Raw genomic sequence first — 19,334 nt, forward strand, 5'->3', positions numbered from 1 at the left:
ATCGCGTGTGGGAAGCGAACCCGAAAACTGTTGGTGTTTGTACTCCGTTTATGTGTACTCCATAAAAAACGCACTTGAATTGAGAACCGCCTCCATTTTTGGAAATCGTATAAAAATAAAGTAATTCACAAATTCAGTCGCGGCAGAAGTCAAACTTCTAAAAAGTCGTAGGAAGGTCGGCCGTTGCGATTTGTTGTATCGATCACGGTCACGTGAAAAAGGTCGTAAGCGACATGCAAAACTCGTCTCTTACGCATTTTGAGCAGTAATGAGTTTTTATCTCATTCTTTACTATTAATTTATGTGTTTCTTCCTTGATCGTGACTCATTTTTCGTTTCATCGAGTTTCAAATCACAACGATTCTATTTCATTAACAATGTCACTTCAACAATCTTTTTTCTCAAACAGATACCGACTGTACTACAACCAGGCAACACCAGAGCGGTTCAACCACTTAACCCTCGTCAACTGGTGGTCAGATCGGCTCTACAAATCCCCCGCATTACCACCCGGAGATACGGTCTATCAGAACTTCAAGGGCAGAATCTTCAATGTACCCGTGTTACATGTAATCTTTTCGTATATATACCCTTTTATATTGCATTTGAGTATTTCTAAATACACCAATAGATAAAGAAAAATAAAAGTAGAATTAAGATCCACTTAATTACTACCTACTTAGAAAACACGCAAGGTACTATTACGTGACTAGGAATATTTTTTATTGGTTTTAGCAAAATAATCTCACAACTATAATGTAACATTATTGTGTTACGAATTTTCTTATAACAAAAGCTTTCATATGAAAATAAAAATAATATAATTTGACAAAACTGAAGAAAATAATTTATTTAATACATATCAAGAAAAAAAAGAGTTTCGTGTGACCGCACAACGTTCAACATTACATGATTATAAAAATAAAAACATAGGCCACAGTAAAGTTACAGACTAAAATAAAACGATTTTTTTTTAATATATTTTATGATTTTTATTATCCTGGCATTAAAACGTATTCAATGAAAAACTCGAGTACCCATTAGTAATAAAAAAAAATGACGGTAGATACTTAAAAAATATAATCAGTGTCTGAGTTATATACCGGTCCGCATGCTTTATCTAACAAAACAGGAAAAAAGTAATCATTACTATTCATAATGGACGCAGCTATCAAAATATCTTAATAAATAACAAAATATAAAAGCAAATATAACTTGTGACCTTGTGAAAACGGCCTAAGTGTCAAAAATTAGTTAATAAAAAAATATTTTAGGGCCTCATTGCTCGAAACTTAATATAAGCGATTTTAGGAGGTATATTCCCATTAGACTTTTGAAACGTTTGTGCGACGTTCAACTAATATATTTTACTGTTCGTACACAATGACTTTTATGAAAAATGACTGAGACCAATTGCTTTTTAGAGTCAACACACATTTAATTCTAGCTAACGCTGACATACACACACACTCTCTCTCTCACACACACACACACACACACACACACACACGTGCTTGCGAAATTTGCCTCTTCTTTAGATTATTTTCGTCAATATAAATAATATTTTACGAGATACATGACGTAGATGCTGCCTGTATTGAAACAATAACCAGGGAGCAAGACCACAGATATACACAATTTCCACTCTCTCCGCAATAAAAAAAAAGTGCGTTAGAACGTGTAAATTTATATTTATGAGTAGATAATAAAGAACAGTGTAAATCGAATTACCAAAACTACCTGATATTTTGTTGAAGCTCTGGCTGGTTTACTCGTCATAGGAACGCAAAACTTCTTGAGAGCAGTATCATTAGGCTACGATCTTTTGGTACTTCCACAGTTGCTTCAAAATTACGAGGAAAATATTTCATAGCGTTCCCTAGTCAAAAAATTCACTTCACTTTAAAAAATAGTAATATTTAACTCTTTGTTTTAGGCTCCTCCGTGGCATTTTGTTATATATAAGAACGATTCGACAGTCAACGTGACCGGTGGTCGAGACGACAAATTACTGTCTTTATTGGCAAAGAAATTAAACTTTAAGTAAGTCAGTAACAATTTTTCACTACACAAAAAAAATGACCATAGGAATTCTGTTACGTGATCACTATAGCATACTCGCAGCTAAAGAAGAACCACACACTCATTTCTAGCTAATAGTTCTGTAGAAAAGTAGAAACGGAAATTAGAAATAGTGACGGGGGAGGGTTGACATTGTTATAAAGTCACTCCTCGAACTTCTTTACTTTTAAAAAACCCGTAAAAACAGAAGTAATTACTTACAAACGAGACCTCTAAATGAATTCAGTAAATCAGTTTCCAATCTCTAAGTAACAGCTTCGTACTGCGTGCCAACTATATGAATTTAAATAAATATACAAAAAAATTAAAAACAAATATAAATACATTCAAATAGGCCTCAAAAGCTTTTTCAAATCATCATTTTATAAATAAAAATGATATTTTTCTTAAATAATTGATTATAGTTAAAATAAAGCTACCACCGATTCGAAATATAGTTTTTGCAGAGAGGAATGGAAACGAAACTGCAGTTAATCTTTAAAAAATATTATAATTGTATTTTCTCGCAAACGAAAAAAAACGGACTTCAATTACATCGACAATAATACAACGTAGATCAACGAAAAATAGTCAAGTAACTACGCGTTATCAAGATTAATAAAAAAGTGGTTATCAGATCTCGATACAATTTAAATGTGACCACATGATAAACATCAGCTTTCGATTAAATTAAAAATTATCAAAATCGGTACACCCAGTAAAAAGTTATGCGGATTTTCGAGAGTTTCCCTCGATTTCTCTGAGATTCCATTATCAAATCCTGGTTTCCTTATCATAGTAACAAACTAGGAATATCTCCTTTCTAAAAAAATTTTTTTATCAAAATCGGTATATCCAGTAAAAAGTTATGTGGTACAATACAACGTAGGTCGACGAAAAAAGCGTCAAGTAAAAACGAAAACGGATGTCGAAACGGTTCGCCCAAACAAAAGTTCTGAAGTCACATACATAAAAAAATACAGTCGAATTGAGAACCTCCTCCTTTTTTGGAAGTCGGTTAAAAAAGGTGTTTTATTTTAATATACAGTAAAGGCGTTAAAACTTTAAAGTTTACACAAAATCACAATATAAATTAAATTATTGTAAGCAGGGCTTGAAGAGAAACAAATAATTACAAATCCCTTTTATGCTAACAAAGAAACAACGGACTATTTTAAATAAAGCCTAAATCTCTGAAGGCTCCATCCAAATCCATTACGAGCCGACTCGAACAAACAAGTTTTTAAAAAGATTTCTTTTTTCTTATATTCGAAATGTTAAGATTACTTTTATGTTACCTATTTGAATAATTTTTGTATATCCGATATTGTATCCAGAGTTCTAGACTCAATAGCTATTACAATCACTTCACCCTTTGCCCTTCACATTTAATAAAATTTTAACTTTTTTTATACAACTATGTCGGCAAACAAGCGTACGGCTGACCTGATGCCAGAAATATTCCAAGCGCTTTGCCAACCCTACCCCCAAGTCCCCTCAGGAGCTCTGGTCACCTTATTCACCAACAGGAACACAATACTGCTTGAAAACAGTATTATTTAGCTGATCTTCTGTAAGGTCGAGCTACTACCCCAGTCGGGCTGCTCCATATTTTGAGCAGGAAATTTCCTGCTATACCCTACCTCAATTACACTTTAGTATACTTAGTAGATAATTTTTCAATATCTTATACATCAAAATTTCGTGTCACAATGTTAGTTACCATACTCCTCCGAAACGGCTGGACCGAGTTTTATGAAATTTTGTGTGCATATCGTGTAGGTCTGGGAATCGGCCAACATCTACTTTTATACCCCTATGTGATAAGGGGGGAGTTTAGGGGATATAATGGCATACATAGTAAAACAGCGTTTGCGGAGTTAGCTCTCATATATATTCATATAAGAATCTCGTATCACGGTGTTTGCGACCAAACTCCTTTAAAATGGCTCGACCTATCTTTATAAACTTTTTTGTGCTAATTTGCTAGTAACAGACGACCACATATATTACATACTCTATGTTCTGTATATATTATTATAATATTACATTTTTAAAACAGATATAAGTACTACGATCCTCCCGAAAGAAGCCAAGGATCAAGAATCGCTGGCAACGGAACATTTAAAGGGACACTTGGCTTAATATGGAAACGAGTAAGTTTGACAATAGCCTCAACTCTCAAATACACGCATTCCAAGCAATACCTTGCGCGCTATTTTACCTGCATTTCGAAATTGTTGAGCTACTGTAACGTGAATATGGTCCTAATAGTAATTTTGTATTAATGTTGATCTTATTGAAAGATATTACACATTTAATAATAATGTTAATTTCAGCAAAGCAAACTTTTTTGATAGGTACAATAAACTCGATTAAAAAGAAGAATCATCATGGAAATATCTGGTATAAAATAACTATGTGTTTTTACTTATCGACTAATATACAATTACTAATTAAACACAGAAGGCAGATTTCTTCATTGGTGACGTAACAATGACGTGGGAGAGATTACAAGCGGTTGAATTCTCGTTTCTAACTCTTGCCGATTCTGGAGCCTTTTTAACTCACGCTCCAGATAAATTGAGTGAAACGCTAGCTATTATCCGACCTTTTAGGTGGGAGGTAATGTACTATTTGCTTTATCTATGTATCTGTTTTCTATTATTGTCTGCTTTTAGATTTTCGTTTCTAAATTCTAATATCCACTCTCAAATGCCATGGGTCTGTGTACAAGCATCTGTACACAGCGCACTCTATTATCGGGTTCTGTTCAAGGCATGATTTATCGAGAACCTCACCTTTTCAAAATAACCAACATTAGTACAATTACATGTTTATTTGTATTATTTTTTTTTTTTTTAGCTAGAAGCTCATGGACAGAATAAGGAAATAATAATTTTTTTAAATAATTCCTTGCACAAATTTTAGGCAAATATAATTTTATAATAAGTTTAAGAAATAAGCAACGGTGGTTCATTGCTAAAAGTTATTTTTTTTTTCTTAGTAACAATTCTGTATATTGCGCAGTTAAACTTTGTTTCAATTTGTACACAGTAATGTTATTATTAATACGTAATTACAAATAATTCAACATTTAGAGCATTGAATTTTTTAGGTCGTTAATATAATTAATATTTTGAAATAATAATTAAACTACTTAAATATTTACTTGAGATAAATGGTAATTCAAGGCAAAATTTAGTAAGCTATATGTATATAAATTATTACCGTTAACTTTTAGATATTTTAAAATGAAGGATAATAAAGTAAATAAATTGATTGAATAGATATAAGAGTAAATATAAGTAGGCGTACCATTAACCTAAACCTACTTAATGCCAAACTTAATCCGTCTAATATCCGTTTTACCTATTTTTATAATAAAAACAAATTTCGATTTAGGCTTATCGAAATAATCTTCAAAGTATCTAAATAGCCATTCTAGAGTACTGATATTGAAATCAAGTCAAACGGTCAAATCCTGATTACTATTGATTTATGATTATTTGGTGATGGTCATTTTACCAAAAAAACTCCAACACTCAAAAATTCTTGTAAGAAGAGCCATTTTCTCAGCAATGTAATATTTGAAACTTTCAAGTGTAAATTAATTTGAATTAACTGTTACATACAAAAATAAGTTAATAAGTAGCTTTATGAATCTATTTATACTTGTAACTTTAAAGGGCTCTATTACCTGTTGTGGATACTAAGTATTATTTGCTGGATGATTGTACCCAATAGATAAAATTTTTCGATATATTATAATTTTTAACATCGAATATTACTATACTTTGAAATATTTCTATTCCCTGCCGATAGGAAAATGCTTTTTGTTTTGTTCCTTAAAAAAAACCGTGAAAAAATATTTTTAAGTTCCTATTTTGTTTATTTTTAAAATCATTTTCTTAGAAGTCAGTAATTTTTTTTCTAATAAAGATTACAATGTACTAAATCATTTTCCCAGGTATGGTCGTTCGTCGGCGTAACGCTACTAGCGATGGGTCCGGCGCTATGGGTTGTTATCGCCGCCCCAACATTATGGCAACGCCGTAAGCGAGATCAGCTGAGTCTCTTGAATGATTGCTGCTGGTTTACCACTTCATTATTCTTAAGACAACGTTCGTATACGTGGCTTACAAACACAAACATTGAAACACAAACAGGGGCACAATGAGTTTTACATTACAGCACTATAAAATGCACTTGTTAAGTTTCACGTTTGAGTAGTATACGTATTGTGTGAACACTAGTATTGTGTAAAATTTAATACTCGATTTCGCATACGTGGAGTTTATATGATTATGTTATTATAATTCAATTATATTTTAATAATAATAAGTTTTTGCCGTTTTTGACGACTCGTTGGTGCAACGGTCACAGCACTGGTTTGTGACTGTTGCGCTGGCGGTTTCGATTCGATCGTTGAGTATTTAAATCTCCACGAATATCAAAATCGGGTTTTAATAAAATACTGCGTACATCCGCTTTAATTTATTGTTAAAGTAGCTAATTATTTTATTATAATGAAACTACTGTTTCGAATTTTATCGTGGATTATTAATTTTAAAAACTTGATAAACCGCGATAAAATAAAAAAAAAATCGTTATAATGAGTAAAATTCGCGTAAATATTAAAAAATAATTATTTTATTGTTAAAATTACTGTGTGGCTACGGTACTAAAGAATTTAGCCACCCCCTCTCTTCCCGTGGGTGTCGTAAGAGGCGACTAAGGGATATCACAGTTTCACTATCACCTTGGAACTTAAAAAGCCGACCGGTGGCGGGATAACCATCCAACTACTGGCTTTGAAATACACAGGCCGAAAACGGGCAGCAGCGTCTTCGGTACGACAAAGCCAGTACTGCGGTCACCAACCCGCCTGCCCAGCGTGGTGACTATGGGCAAAACACATAAGTTCACGTTATTTTTGGCGTAAACTTGTGGAGGCCTATGTCCAGCAGTGGACTGTATAGGCTGTAATGATGATGATGATGATGTTAAAATTCACATATAACTTTTATGAGTAAATTAAAGCAATATTTATCTACTTCACTATAATTATAATTTGTATTATATTTAAATATTATTATATTATGTAATTAAATAATTATTTGTATACGATATATTAAAATAAATAAATAAATAATAATTCTATGCCGCTTTATTCTTATTCTTATTCATGTCCTTTTTCTAAAGATTGTCTGGAAGAGAACGCTCTTTAGCGATAAGACCGCCTTTTGTACATTTCTTTTTTGTTATTTTTTCTTGCATATTTTATACATGTATTATTTCTGGTATATTAATAAAGTATATTTATATTGTATTGTTTTGTATTGTATAAATAATGCTTCTGTTATAGGTAACAGCCGACTGGTATAGCTATTTTTTTTCTGATAAACATATATATAAATAATACATAGAGAAATAAATATATACATATACTACACCCAGACTCGGGGTGAAAATCGAACTCACAACCCTCGGAGCAGAAAGCAGGGTCACTACAAACTGACCCAACGGGCTAATCAAAATATGTCCTCATCATTACAGCCTATACAGTCCACTGCTGGACATAGGCCTCCACAAGTTTACGCCAAAAATAACGTGAACTCATGTGCTTTGCCCATAGTCACCACGCTGGGCAGGCGGGTTGGTGACCGCAGGGATGGCTTTGTTGCACCGAAGACGCTGCTGCCCGTCTACGGCCTGTATATTTCAAAGCCAGCAGTTGGATGGTTATCCCGCCACCGGTCGGCTTTTTAAGTTCCAAGGTGGTAGTGGAACTGTGTTATCCCTTAGTCGCCTCTTACGACACCCACGGGAAGAGAGGGGGTGGCTATATTCTTTAGTACCGTAGCCACACAGTACTGTGTATGTCAAATATGTCCTACCTATTTTATACACAGTTTATGTAAATTGTATGTGCTTTATATACAAATTATGTAAAAAGTGTTTCGCTTGTACCATTAAGTTTCAGACTTTATTGTGTTGTACTTAATAGATTTAGTTTTTAAACTATTTGTACCGTATGCCTAATTGTGTCATGTAATCAGTAAAAATAAAAAATTATAGTCAGTATTCGTCAAGAAATCACTATTGGTAACACATACCGATTTAGCATTATGTTTATATTGTTATTTTCTATAATGGTATTTCGAAACGCGCAATAAGTATTAAATAAATAATTTAAAATTCACAGCATCTACCAAAGAACCGTCTAAAAGACACAAAGTGCGTTTGGTGTCCATCCTCATATCTCTGGGCGCGACCTACGTTATTGGAGACATGTATTCCGCTAACCTGACTAGTCTTTTAGCGAGGCCTGCGAAAGAACAGCCCATCGGTACTTTACAAGCTCTAGAAGAAGCTATGAGGGATAAGGGATACGAACTAGTAGTGGAAGGGCACAGTTCCTCGTTGACTATTTTACAAGTAAGTCATAAAATGTTTGGAGTTTTTTGGAGTTGACTCCTTAAGAATCGATTTTCATATAAGGCCTAGGGTATGAAAAGAATAGTAGGAATAAAATCTACTGAACGAATGACCTCGTTACGTTTCTCGTAACGCCATCTATCGGAACTCAATAGGGTTCTCAATAGGGGACGTTTTCAAATGACGCCATCTGACAGAAGGCTTATTTACCATTTTATAATATATATTAATCTTTCGTATATATATATGGTATTAATCTTTTTTAGACTAGTAAGACTTTTTGTGCCTATTTAGACAGTCGATCTGAAGGCGTGAACTCCAGTCGTGCGTCGGAGCTGAATATGGATGCCTGCAACACACACACCTGCACACAACACAATATATATATATAAATTGCAATTATTGTTTTCAATAAATATTTAAGGGTGATGATTATAAAAAATAGGTGCATTGACATCTCATATGCTTCTACTGCTGTTATCTATAATTTAGTTTTCTTTACAGATTATGAAACAAATTGCTTTTGTTTTTTTTTTTCTTTAGTTATAAAGCCATGCCAAATTTTAAAAATAATATTTTTAAGTGTTAACATATTTTTTTATGATAGAAAAAAATTTAATTATACATTGACTTGTGTTTTACATCCCGCAATATCATTTGCCAGAATGGGACAGGAGTATATGGTCGGCTCGCTAAGCTTATGCGACGTCAACGCACACAGCGTGTCAAAAGTATCGAGGTAGGGGTCCGCTTAGTGCTAACGAAACGGCGCGTTGCTATACTGGGTGGTAGAGAAACTTTGTTCTACGATACGGAGAGATTTGGTAAGTATAACTCAGTTAAATTTACTTTATTTTAATTTAAAAAGTATATTTAATTTAAATTATACAATATACATATATTTGTATACGAAATATTAATGTGTTATTAAAAATAACAATAAAAAGGCTATGATGTAAAAGAGATGAATTTATTTATTTTTTTCATACCGTAAGGAATTGTAATACACTATAATATTACATAATATTCATTTGATACTAAAGCCATAAATATTTATGATTAAATATTTTAAAACTTTTAATATTTCATTATTTTGTTTGTAATTAAATATCATATTCAAATTTTAATAAAAAATGTATCTTTTATTACAGGTTCTTACAATTTCCATTTAAGTGAAAAATTGTACACAAGATATTCAGCTATTGCTCTTCAAATCGGCTGTCCTTATTTGGAATCCTTCAACAAAGTGTAAGTTAAAATCTTAATAGTGTTTCAATCATATTCTACTATATTAATTTAAAAACTTAATTGCATTGCAACCGTCACGTCATCGGAAAATCTAATACTATTAAACGAGTAGTTCTTGTACATATATATATTAATCTGATATAGAATCTGAATCTCGGAAACGGCTCCAACGATTTTCATGAAATTTAGTATGCAGAGGATTTCGAGGGCGATAAATCGATATAGCTAAGGTTCATTTTTAGAAAATGTCCGTTTTATCCCTGTTTTTAGGCATTAAAAAAATGGCTACAATATTATTAGAATGCGAAGGTGAATTTCACAATTTTCAATATAGTTGTCATAGCTCAGGTGGGAAATCGGCCGGTCGGGATCGACCGAAAAGACTACGTTTCAAATCCCGTGTCTCCAGATCGATTATTTTTTCCTTTTTTTTTAATTGCACTCATGATTTTTTATTCAAATGAACAGTTCATATTTTTTATTCTTATGTCGGTAAAATCGAAAAATATTATTCATATTTTATCAATGTGTAATTCGTATTTAAATATAATTTTCAAAAAACACGATTTACTAAAAAATACCGAGCTAAGCTCGGTCACCCAGGCACTTATTATAATGTAAGAATATACAATAAATAAATAATTTTGAACGAAAATGTGTTCGAATGCAAATTAAATGAATATCAATTAGTTCAAATGCCTCACACAACTGGTAGAGACCGTTAAGTGAGAATATATATATGTAGTGTAGTGACCGTTAAGAGAGGAAGATTTGATTCATTTTAAAGGTAACTGATATATTTTTTCTATTGGCGTCTTCCTCGGTAAACCTTTATTGAACTAGCTTAAACCCCATTAAAAACTATAGAATACTTCTAACGTGAGTCTTAGATCCCTAGGAATTAGATATCACAATTACAAAAAATTAAAAAGAAATAATACTAAAGAATATGTATGACAACTTCAGTATGGAACAGTCTTTTCACGTATAATTATTAAGAAAGGTAAAAAACAAATTTTAAGACGTAAAAGTAAATATGTTGTCCATTAAAACTTAAAGCCGAGATGAACGAGATATAACGCTGAGGAATAGAAACTAGACAAATAAAGCAAAATAATATTGCGGTATCGCAAAGGTGGCAAAGAACATTGTGTTTGTGAAACGAAGAAACCGAGTTCAATTACATCGACAAATTATACGAGACGTTGTTTATAATAAGTTTTCTTTTTTAATAATTTAATTTTTTTATTATGATTTTATTTATAACAATCTACACTCAATAGGATCAGATCACGTTACTAAAGGTTTTAAAAATCGTATATTTATATTCAAAAAGCCAAAAATTTATAGAACAATTATTTAAATGTTTTTTTTTTTAATCTGCAATGAAAACAGGTCAGAAAAAAATTTTTTAATTAACAATAGCCCTATTTGTTTGAAAAATGGATTTTAAAACTTTTTTCCAGTGGGAATTTATTTATTCATGTGCTTAGAATGGACCATAAGTTTTTAAATGTTTTCAATCAATTTTAATACTAAAAAAAAAATATTTTTGGGACGTACACACTTTGACGGCGGCGGAGCCCTATTTTCAGGATTTTTTTTCCTTTATAGGGAACTTTTTAAAATTCCTTAAATGTTAATAATTTCAGAACTATTAACAAAAAACCAAATCCCTTTTTTGCAGTTTAATTTCTTAATAACTTTTGCAATTTTTGCGTACTAGAAAATCTTCCAACTCATTTTTTTAAACGTCATTCCGCACCGAATGAGTGGTACGAGGCTCGTATTTTTTGCATTTTATCTCTATTTTTACACGTTCTCTATACTAACACTATTTTTATTTATCTATTTATTTATTTATTTATTTTAACACGTTTTAGAACTTGTTGACAAGACTATTAATGTCAATGGATCATCATTATTTAAAAAGTATTATTATGACCTTTTTTAGAATAATGACTCTATTCGAAGCCGGTATACTAGCAAAGATGACGACCGATGAATATAAGAACCTTCCAGAACATTCCCGCAGGTCTGAACCGGTCACCGAAAGCGACAACGCCAAAGAGAGCAGTGATTCCATGGACAACATACAAACGCCTCAGGTTAATTTATTTCTTTACTATTTATATTACAGTTTATTACATTATTTACATTATATCGTCGGCTTATTGCAAGAAGTCATTATGTGACAAATTCATTATTCTGAGATAAACGGTATTTTAGTTCGATTTAATTAGTGGTTATGTTGATTGGCCCATATTATCCTAAAGATAATTAAGGTGACTAAAAATTTAATGTTTTCGAGTAGCCTAATATGTATTTTAATAAAAACAAGTAAAAATACCTAATCCTACAAAGTTATTTATTTTTTAAAAACTCAAAATAAAAGTTAATGACTTCTGACTACTGTAAGTCTGTTCGGTATGTGAATTAATTATTTCTTAAATTGCAATAAAATAACGAAAATCTAATCACTTGTTATCAATTATTTATAACAGAAAGTAATTAAATGCAACTAATGAACTTTATCGAACCTAATTCTAAGCTATTTATGCGACACTTGTTTCGATAAAGTTAATTACATGGTAAAAATGAGTTCTGTATTATAATATATCTTGTTATTTTAATAATTATCTATTTAATAAAAATAACTTGTACAGCTTAGTGATTTTTTTGTAAATGCCTGATTTCCAAAGTTGCAGTTATGGATTTAATGGTAAAGCCGTAACGCCTAAAAATTGACTAGATAGAAATTAGTGAGTTTTTGCCTTTTGTAGAATGTGCCAAAAGAAGTCCACTATAGATAAAAACGTATTTAGTGATTTTTTGCAGTTAATGAGTTCTTGCAATAAGCCGACGATATACACATTTATTGGAGTTTATTAGAGTTTACTCCTTAGGAATCGATTTTTATGTAAGAACCCGGTATGAAAAAATTATAAGGAGTAAAAATCTACTGAACGAATGACCTCGTTACGTTTTTGTGTGCCATCTATCATCGACCGATAGATGGCGTTATTTGATTCGTTTATTTATTATTTGATATGGTATTAATCTTTTTCTTAGACCAGTAAGCCTTTTTGTCCCTATTTAGACACTTGATCTGAAGGAGTAAACTCCAGTCGTGCGTCGCAGCTGACACACATACATTTTCCCTTAAGTAAAGATCTATTTTCTATTCTTACTTTTCTTTATATAACCAGATCTCGACTAGCTAGTTCTTATATTTAAAATCCTTGTGTCACAATGTGTCACAATGTTAGTTACCATACTCCTCCGAAACGGATGAACCGATTTTTATGAAATTTTGTGTGCATATCTTGTCATTCTGAGAATAGGCAAACATTTATTTGTTATACCCCTAAGTTACAAGGTGATTAATAATATGGCGAAACAACGTTTGCTGGGTCAGCTACTTTAAAATAAAGCATTTATTATTTTCCAATAGTCAATTATAATTACGCCATCAAATCATTCAATTAAACGTCAAAGTTAACTGACATTTCCAAATAAAGTTTTCGTCACGACGTCCTTCATAAACTCCCTCTTCTTTGAGACATTAAGTGTTGTTGATGTTTATATTCGGGCCGATTTGTTTAATTACAACTTTAGCTAGTATATTAAGTTGTATGAATAATGTCTATATAAAGAGACAATATTGTCAAAGCGAATACTTCGGAGTAGTTTCGCTCAATATCCTCTATTTATCATTGTTTGTTTAAAAAATATATAGAAAATTTAATTTCATAAAATCGAAATTAATAAATAATATTAATTTTAAATTTAGAAGTCTCAAGTATTTTTATTTTGTTACTCCACTTCCTTATATAGCTAGGTTTGCTAAAAATACCAACATCAAAACGCGAACAATTACTAAAATTTAAATGTGTGATGTCATTGTGATGCATTTATATTTACCATATTAAGATCTAGTCATCATTTCAGTCCACTACTGGACATAGGCCTCCACAAGTTTGCGCAAAAATGACGTGAATGACACACACGGTGTTGCCCATAGTCACCACGCTGGGCAGGCGGGTTGGTGACCGATTAAGATCCGAGAAGATTAAGATCTAGTAAATGCATATAATAGACAAAGGCCTTATTACCTACTAAGTAATTCAGGTTCCCTCAAAATATTTACCTGAAGCGCTGAGTTGAATGGAATTTCAACGAGAGCTTTAATATGAATATTCAGCAAACACGATTTTAAACTTGTTATTATATCCACTAGGGCACCCTAAACTAATATATTATCCATACATCAGCCCTGAGAAGTCCACTATTGGACGTAGGCCTTCCCTAATGTTCACCACTCCGTCCGATCTGTGCCGTCTGAATCCAACGACTACCAACAATACATTATACCTAAAAATACCATTAAATGTAATCCTTTTATGGAAACGCTCAGTCTTTCATCAATTAAGAGTCTTTCTAATGCAAGAAGAAAGTTTTGAATCGGTCCTGCGGGTTTTGTAATAAGCATTCCAAATTTCAAATAAACTTTCCAGCTTCACAATATCATTATAAATTAAACATCATTGTTGTTTTAAGTTTATTAAAATTTCTCAATTTTCCTTATTCAAAATTTAATTGACGTTGTAATCTCAACCGCTCCGATCAATCTTCTTCGTGTCTACGCCGCATCACGTGACATTAGCGAAATAATCTCCCAATGAAAACCAATTATGCAATTAATTGAAAGTTGCCTGTCTAGCGAGCTTATTTTCTTTAAGTTGTAGTGTATAGTTTATTATATAACTTGCATCTACTTATATGACTGATAATTTTACTAAGAGATACAATTCAAACAATAAATATCGTTTTATATCCATTAATATGCTAAGCTGATTCACCAAAAAATTATACATTTTTGAACCGAATAAACGTAAACGAGTACATTTAAAATCGTTTAGCTTAAATAAAGTCAGCATATATCTTCTTCTATACTCGTATATTATACGTGAAGCAAAAACTTTGCCCCCTTTTTACGAAAATTGCGCAGACGGAGGAGTATGAAATTTCGCACACTTATAGTTTATAGAGAAGGAGTGCAGAATGATAGTTTTTTTTTATTATGCATTAAAAAAACATGACACACACTACCATGTATCTGACACACGCACGCATATGTACTCTTTTCTTTTTTAAATAGAAGTAGTAGTCTTTGACAACAGGACCTTAATAGTGTTTAAACTAATAAATTAAAATTAATTATGGCTGAATTTCGACTACTGGACGATCACTAGTTATATTTAATAACAAAAAAGTCTTTACATTTTATACTTAATAATTATTAATTTGTTTCAGGTGCAATCGGAATCCAGGATCGGTTTGGAACCCGTATCCCTAAGAATGTTGCGCGGAGCATTTTGTCTGCTCAGCGTTGGTTACTTCTTAGCAGGTGAATAATTGCCGTAGCGGTCACAGCACTGACTGATTTCGCTGGTTATCGCGGGTTCGATCCATTGGTATTGGCCATACAGATGTTAGCCGTGGTCTGGGCGTTTTGTGCTTGTGTATTGTGTGTGTTTCCAGAACCCCGACACAGGAGATAATCCTAGTGGGGGCCGTTGAGTATGAGGCGTTTATTTATTTATAAATTTTTGATTTTCCTCATATATACAAAATCTTGTAAGCACTTTTCAGTGTAAAAAATAAAAATATCTCCAATAATAAAATATAAAATATTTTTTCGAGAAATTCAGCGATCATTAAACCTTGGATATAAATAGAATTACACTCATTAACTTGATTATTATGGACCCTGATGTTCGACATTTTATCGAATATCTTTAGGAATAGAATTTTTCAACTAATGGCATCGTTCAAGACTTATTAGAATTCTCATAAAAACGAAATTAAACCTTATATAAAGGTATGAATAAAACACATTCCCATGAAAATATTTTCTAATATTTTTTTTTTAATTAATGTTATAATAGATATATTTCACTCAAATTAAGATTCGAAATTCAAACAATCTGGGTGCCCAGTGGGATTTTCATTAGCAATATTACGGAAACCATAAAAAGTCATGAACTTTTTAATAATTTTCATTCTCCTAAGTCCCAAAAGATTATAATAAAAATCGTTTCGTATCAACTTCTCAATATTAGTTAAATAATATGCTTTTGGATATAATTTCTTGGCTTTTGGCTTAGGGATTGAAGGCAAGATGTCCACTTAGAACAGATAGAAATGAAATGTGTTCTTTCGTACGGTTTAAATCTTAATACAGTCGACTCTCGTTAATTCGAAACTCAGGGGGAATAGAAAAATATTACGAATTATCGAGTGTTCGAAATATCAAATGGTTCGAAATTTTTGTGAGGAAATAAATAAAACTTCGAATTATTAAGTGTCGATCAATTATTACATAAGTACAAATTTATTGACTGCTATTCTTTAACAATGACAAAAGTCATCTTTCTTCTCACCTCCCACTACTTTTTCGATTTACTTCTTCTTTTCAGCAATCGTCAAGCATTTATTAGGACTCATAACTAACACAAACTTTTAATCTGTATACAACGAAAGAGTAACAGTAAATGAAACATAACTAAACAAACCAATTTGTGCGGAAGTGTGTGTCAAACTAATCATAATAAAAAAAGACTCATTCACGATGATACATGTATGTACAAGTTTGAACTTGTCTCGAAATGTACCTTCTTACAAGCTTTCTGTTTCTTTCTCTCTGCAACTTTGAATTGTCGAGTGTTTGACGCCGATGAGTACGAATTAACGCGTCGTTTTGTTCCGCGGCAATGGTTTTTTATTAGAATTACCAAGTGTTTAAAAATGTATTGATTTATTTCGAAATATCAAGAGAATTTGTAGGAAACTCGTATTGACTTTGAATTATAGAGGTTTCGAATTATCGCAGGTTTGAATTAACGAGAGTCTACTGTAATAACATTTTTTAACGCATTAGCATTGTTAATAATTCTAAACTATTTCCATGCTGCACAATATAAGAAAATATATAGATTGAGAGTTACTATTTTAAGAGTTCTAGTAAAGTAGAGTAGAGTAGACAGGTAAAATCTACAAGTCCACCTTGGATTGACATGGAAGTTTACGTTTTAATTCTTATTTCCAATAGAATAAGAGATCTTCATTCAGCAGTGAGACATTTACTTTTTAAGTCAAGTTTCATAATTATGTTATCATTATGACTAGCAATAGATTATTTTATATTTTCACTCAAAGAGCATTTAATCAACGCCTATTTATGAGTATTTTTAATAATTATATTGTTTCTTCCCAGCTGTAGTTCTTATAGCAGAAATACAATTACATCGTAAGAAGATGAATCGAGACGCAATAAAGCTAATTCAGGATGCACCAGTGAATCCGAAGTCTCCTCGGATTCGTGTGAAAGAAAACTTTGAAAGGATATTTAGAAATATGTACATAATTATGGATAGGGCTTTGAGACACGATGCTAAGGAACAAATTGATGTTAATGAGTTAGTTCACACTTAAAATAGGCAATATTGAAATTTCTTAGTATCAATATTTGTCATAGGAGATAACTACTTACTATAAACTTTGTGTCAAGATAATGTGTCATATAGATGCACTTACTATTAATAAATGCACTTTAGTCAGACGAGAAATAATGTATGTTATAAGTTTCTTCATATTGGATATTTGTTTTTATAATAATTCAGTTAAATTTAAATCATTTGTGCTTTTACTTATAACTAATTTAATCAGCTACATAACAATATCCTTATCATGGTTGGTATGGTATATTATCATTTTTTATAATATTTATTCCGATCAAAAGAACACTTTCGATCTAACGTACATACAACTGTTATTTCTATGTACAGTAGGCGCAGTAAGTACCTTTGTTTTGTTATTTTGATTTAAATAATATTTGAACATTGATTTGTTCATGTCATTTTTCACTAAGTTCACATTTGGATTCACTCAAGAGTAAAAAAAAATATTAGACTCGAATATCCAAAGGTTAAGACTTAAGTCTTTTATTAAAAAATTGATGTGAGTCAAAAGTATATAAATATAAATAAATTGTAAGTATATACAAATAAACCGTTACAAAATCAATTGCGTTTTTCTAAGGGCGAAAAAGGAAAGTCATTGCTATGAACCTCCTTTATTTAAGACGTATTCCACTAACACAAAAATATATAGTTCTAAGTATACGACGGGTTGGTTTCCTTACTCTGTTTAGTTATTTTTAACCGACTTCCGAAAAAGGAGGAAGTTCTCAATTTGATTTTGATTGCTTTTTTTATTTATGTATGTTACCTCAGAACCTTTGACTGGGTAGGTCGATATCAATGTTTTTTTAATCCAAAGGTGTGAAAGTCGTGGGGTCCCATTTAAATTGACTTGAGATCTGACAAGTACTTTTCGAGTTATGTCTAAATCTTTTTCTTGTTTTAACCGAAAGCTCATATTTGTACTGTAGTCTTTAAATTTGATCAAGATGTGATACCCACTTTTTGAGCATTTTACTTGTCGTAACGCCTATTACTTGTCGATATAATTGAAGTCTGTTTTTTTTCGTTTGTGAGCAAAGACAATTATGTAAAGTCATTTTATAGCACTTACCAATATTTATTCTAGTAAATATTTAACATTTCATAATTAATATTATCTGAGGATCCCGGGACTAATTACAAGCTATTATTAGCATTTTGTAATGTATTATCTAATTTATGAACACCTACAACTGAAACTGCTCTGGGAATAATGAATTACGAATGTTTAAAATACTGCTGTGTGTACTTTGGGTTCGGAAATTTTATAGTAACGTAATGTTTACTACGTTTCTTGAATAAATTATCTCGAGTATCGGAACCTTTTAGGAATTCCAAAGCATTATTTTTATACAGGTATCACTGATGGGCGGCAATGAACTTACAACGGCCTTCGCTGTTGTAAATGTTCAATGCTAAGTTTTAATAATAAAAGTTACACTGTAAAAAAATCCTTTATTTAATGTTGTATATAATAACTAGCTGACTCGGCAAATGTTGTCTTACCGCTAAACTAATTTAGGGTTGTATGTATTTTTTAACGCCAAATCATAATAAAATAAAAAGTAAATAATTTATATAAAAATTAAAAAAAATTGGGGCGGACTACCCTTAAAATTTAGGGGGATGAAAAATAGATGTTGTTCAATTCTACCTACCCAATATGCACACAAAATTTCATGAGAATCGGTCAAGCCGTTTCGGAGGAGTTTAACTACAAACACCGCGACACGAGAATTTTATATATTAGATTTAAATTAAAATTGACAGTCACACGTTTTATAACAATAGTTAGCTGCAGCACAAACCTGTCTATATTTGTCTGGACGAAATCGATTTGATTCCGAGTTAGAAAGACAGCGAGAACTGAGTAATGAAGTTAATCTACGAAGGTACTTGAGTCGGAGCGTTCGCGTTACACTCGAAACTTATCCGAATGAATTAGGTTCACTAAATAAACAAAAGTGCACAAACCTGTGGAATATTTTATGTGATTTTTCTTCTTATAAATGTATGTATTATATACCTTATCAGTGTTTACCTCTCTATGACGATATT

General features: G+C 31.6%; 1 protein-coding gene across 1 annotated transcript in view; it reads left to right on the forward strand.

Moving 5' to 3' along the window:
* The window catches only part of LOC123654775 (ionotropic receptor 40a), a 35,937-nt gene extending 18,690 nt beyond the window's left edge, over positions 1-17,247 (forward strand). Inside the window, exons 5-15 of the mRNA XM_045590659.1 lie at positions 410-569; positions 1,937-2,043; positions 4,124-4,217; positions 4,528-4,686; positions 6,032-6,185; positions 8,270-8,502; positions 9,167-9,326; positions 9,654-9,750; positions 11,705-11,858; positions 15,067-15,160; positions 17,030-17,247. Of these exons, the coding sequence (XP_045446615.1) occupies positions 410-569; positions 1,937-2,043; positions 4,124-4,217; positions 4,528-4,686; positions 6,032-6,185; positions 8,270-8,502; positions 9,167-9,326; positions 9,654-9,750; positions 11,705-11,858; positions 15,067-15,160; positions 17,030-17,247 (1,630 nt within the window). The remainder of the gene's footprint in view (positions 1-409; positions 570-1,936; positions 2,044-4,123; positions 4,218-4,527; positions 4,687-6,031; positions 6,186-8,269; positions 8,503-9,166; positions 9,327-9,653; positions 9,751-11,704; positions 11,859-15,066; positions 15,161-17,029) is intronic.
* The last annotated feature ends 2,087 nt before the right edge of the window (positions 17,248-19,334 follow it).

Source organism: Melitaea cinxia, chromosome 6 (genome assembly GCF_905220565.1).
Source record: "Melitaea cinxia chromosome 6, ilMelCinx1.1, whole genome shotgun sequence".
NCBI classification, from domain to species: Eukaryota; Metazoa; Arthropoda; class Insecta; order Lepidoptera; family Nymphalidae; genus Melitaea; species Melitaea cinxia.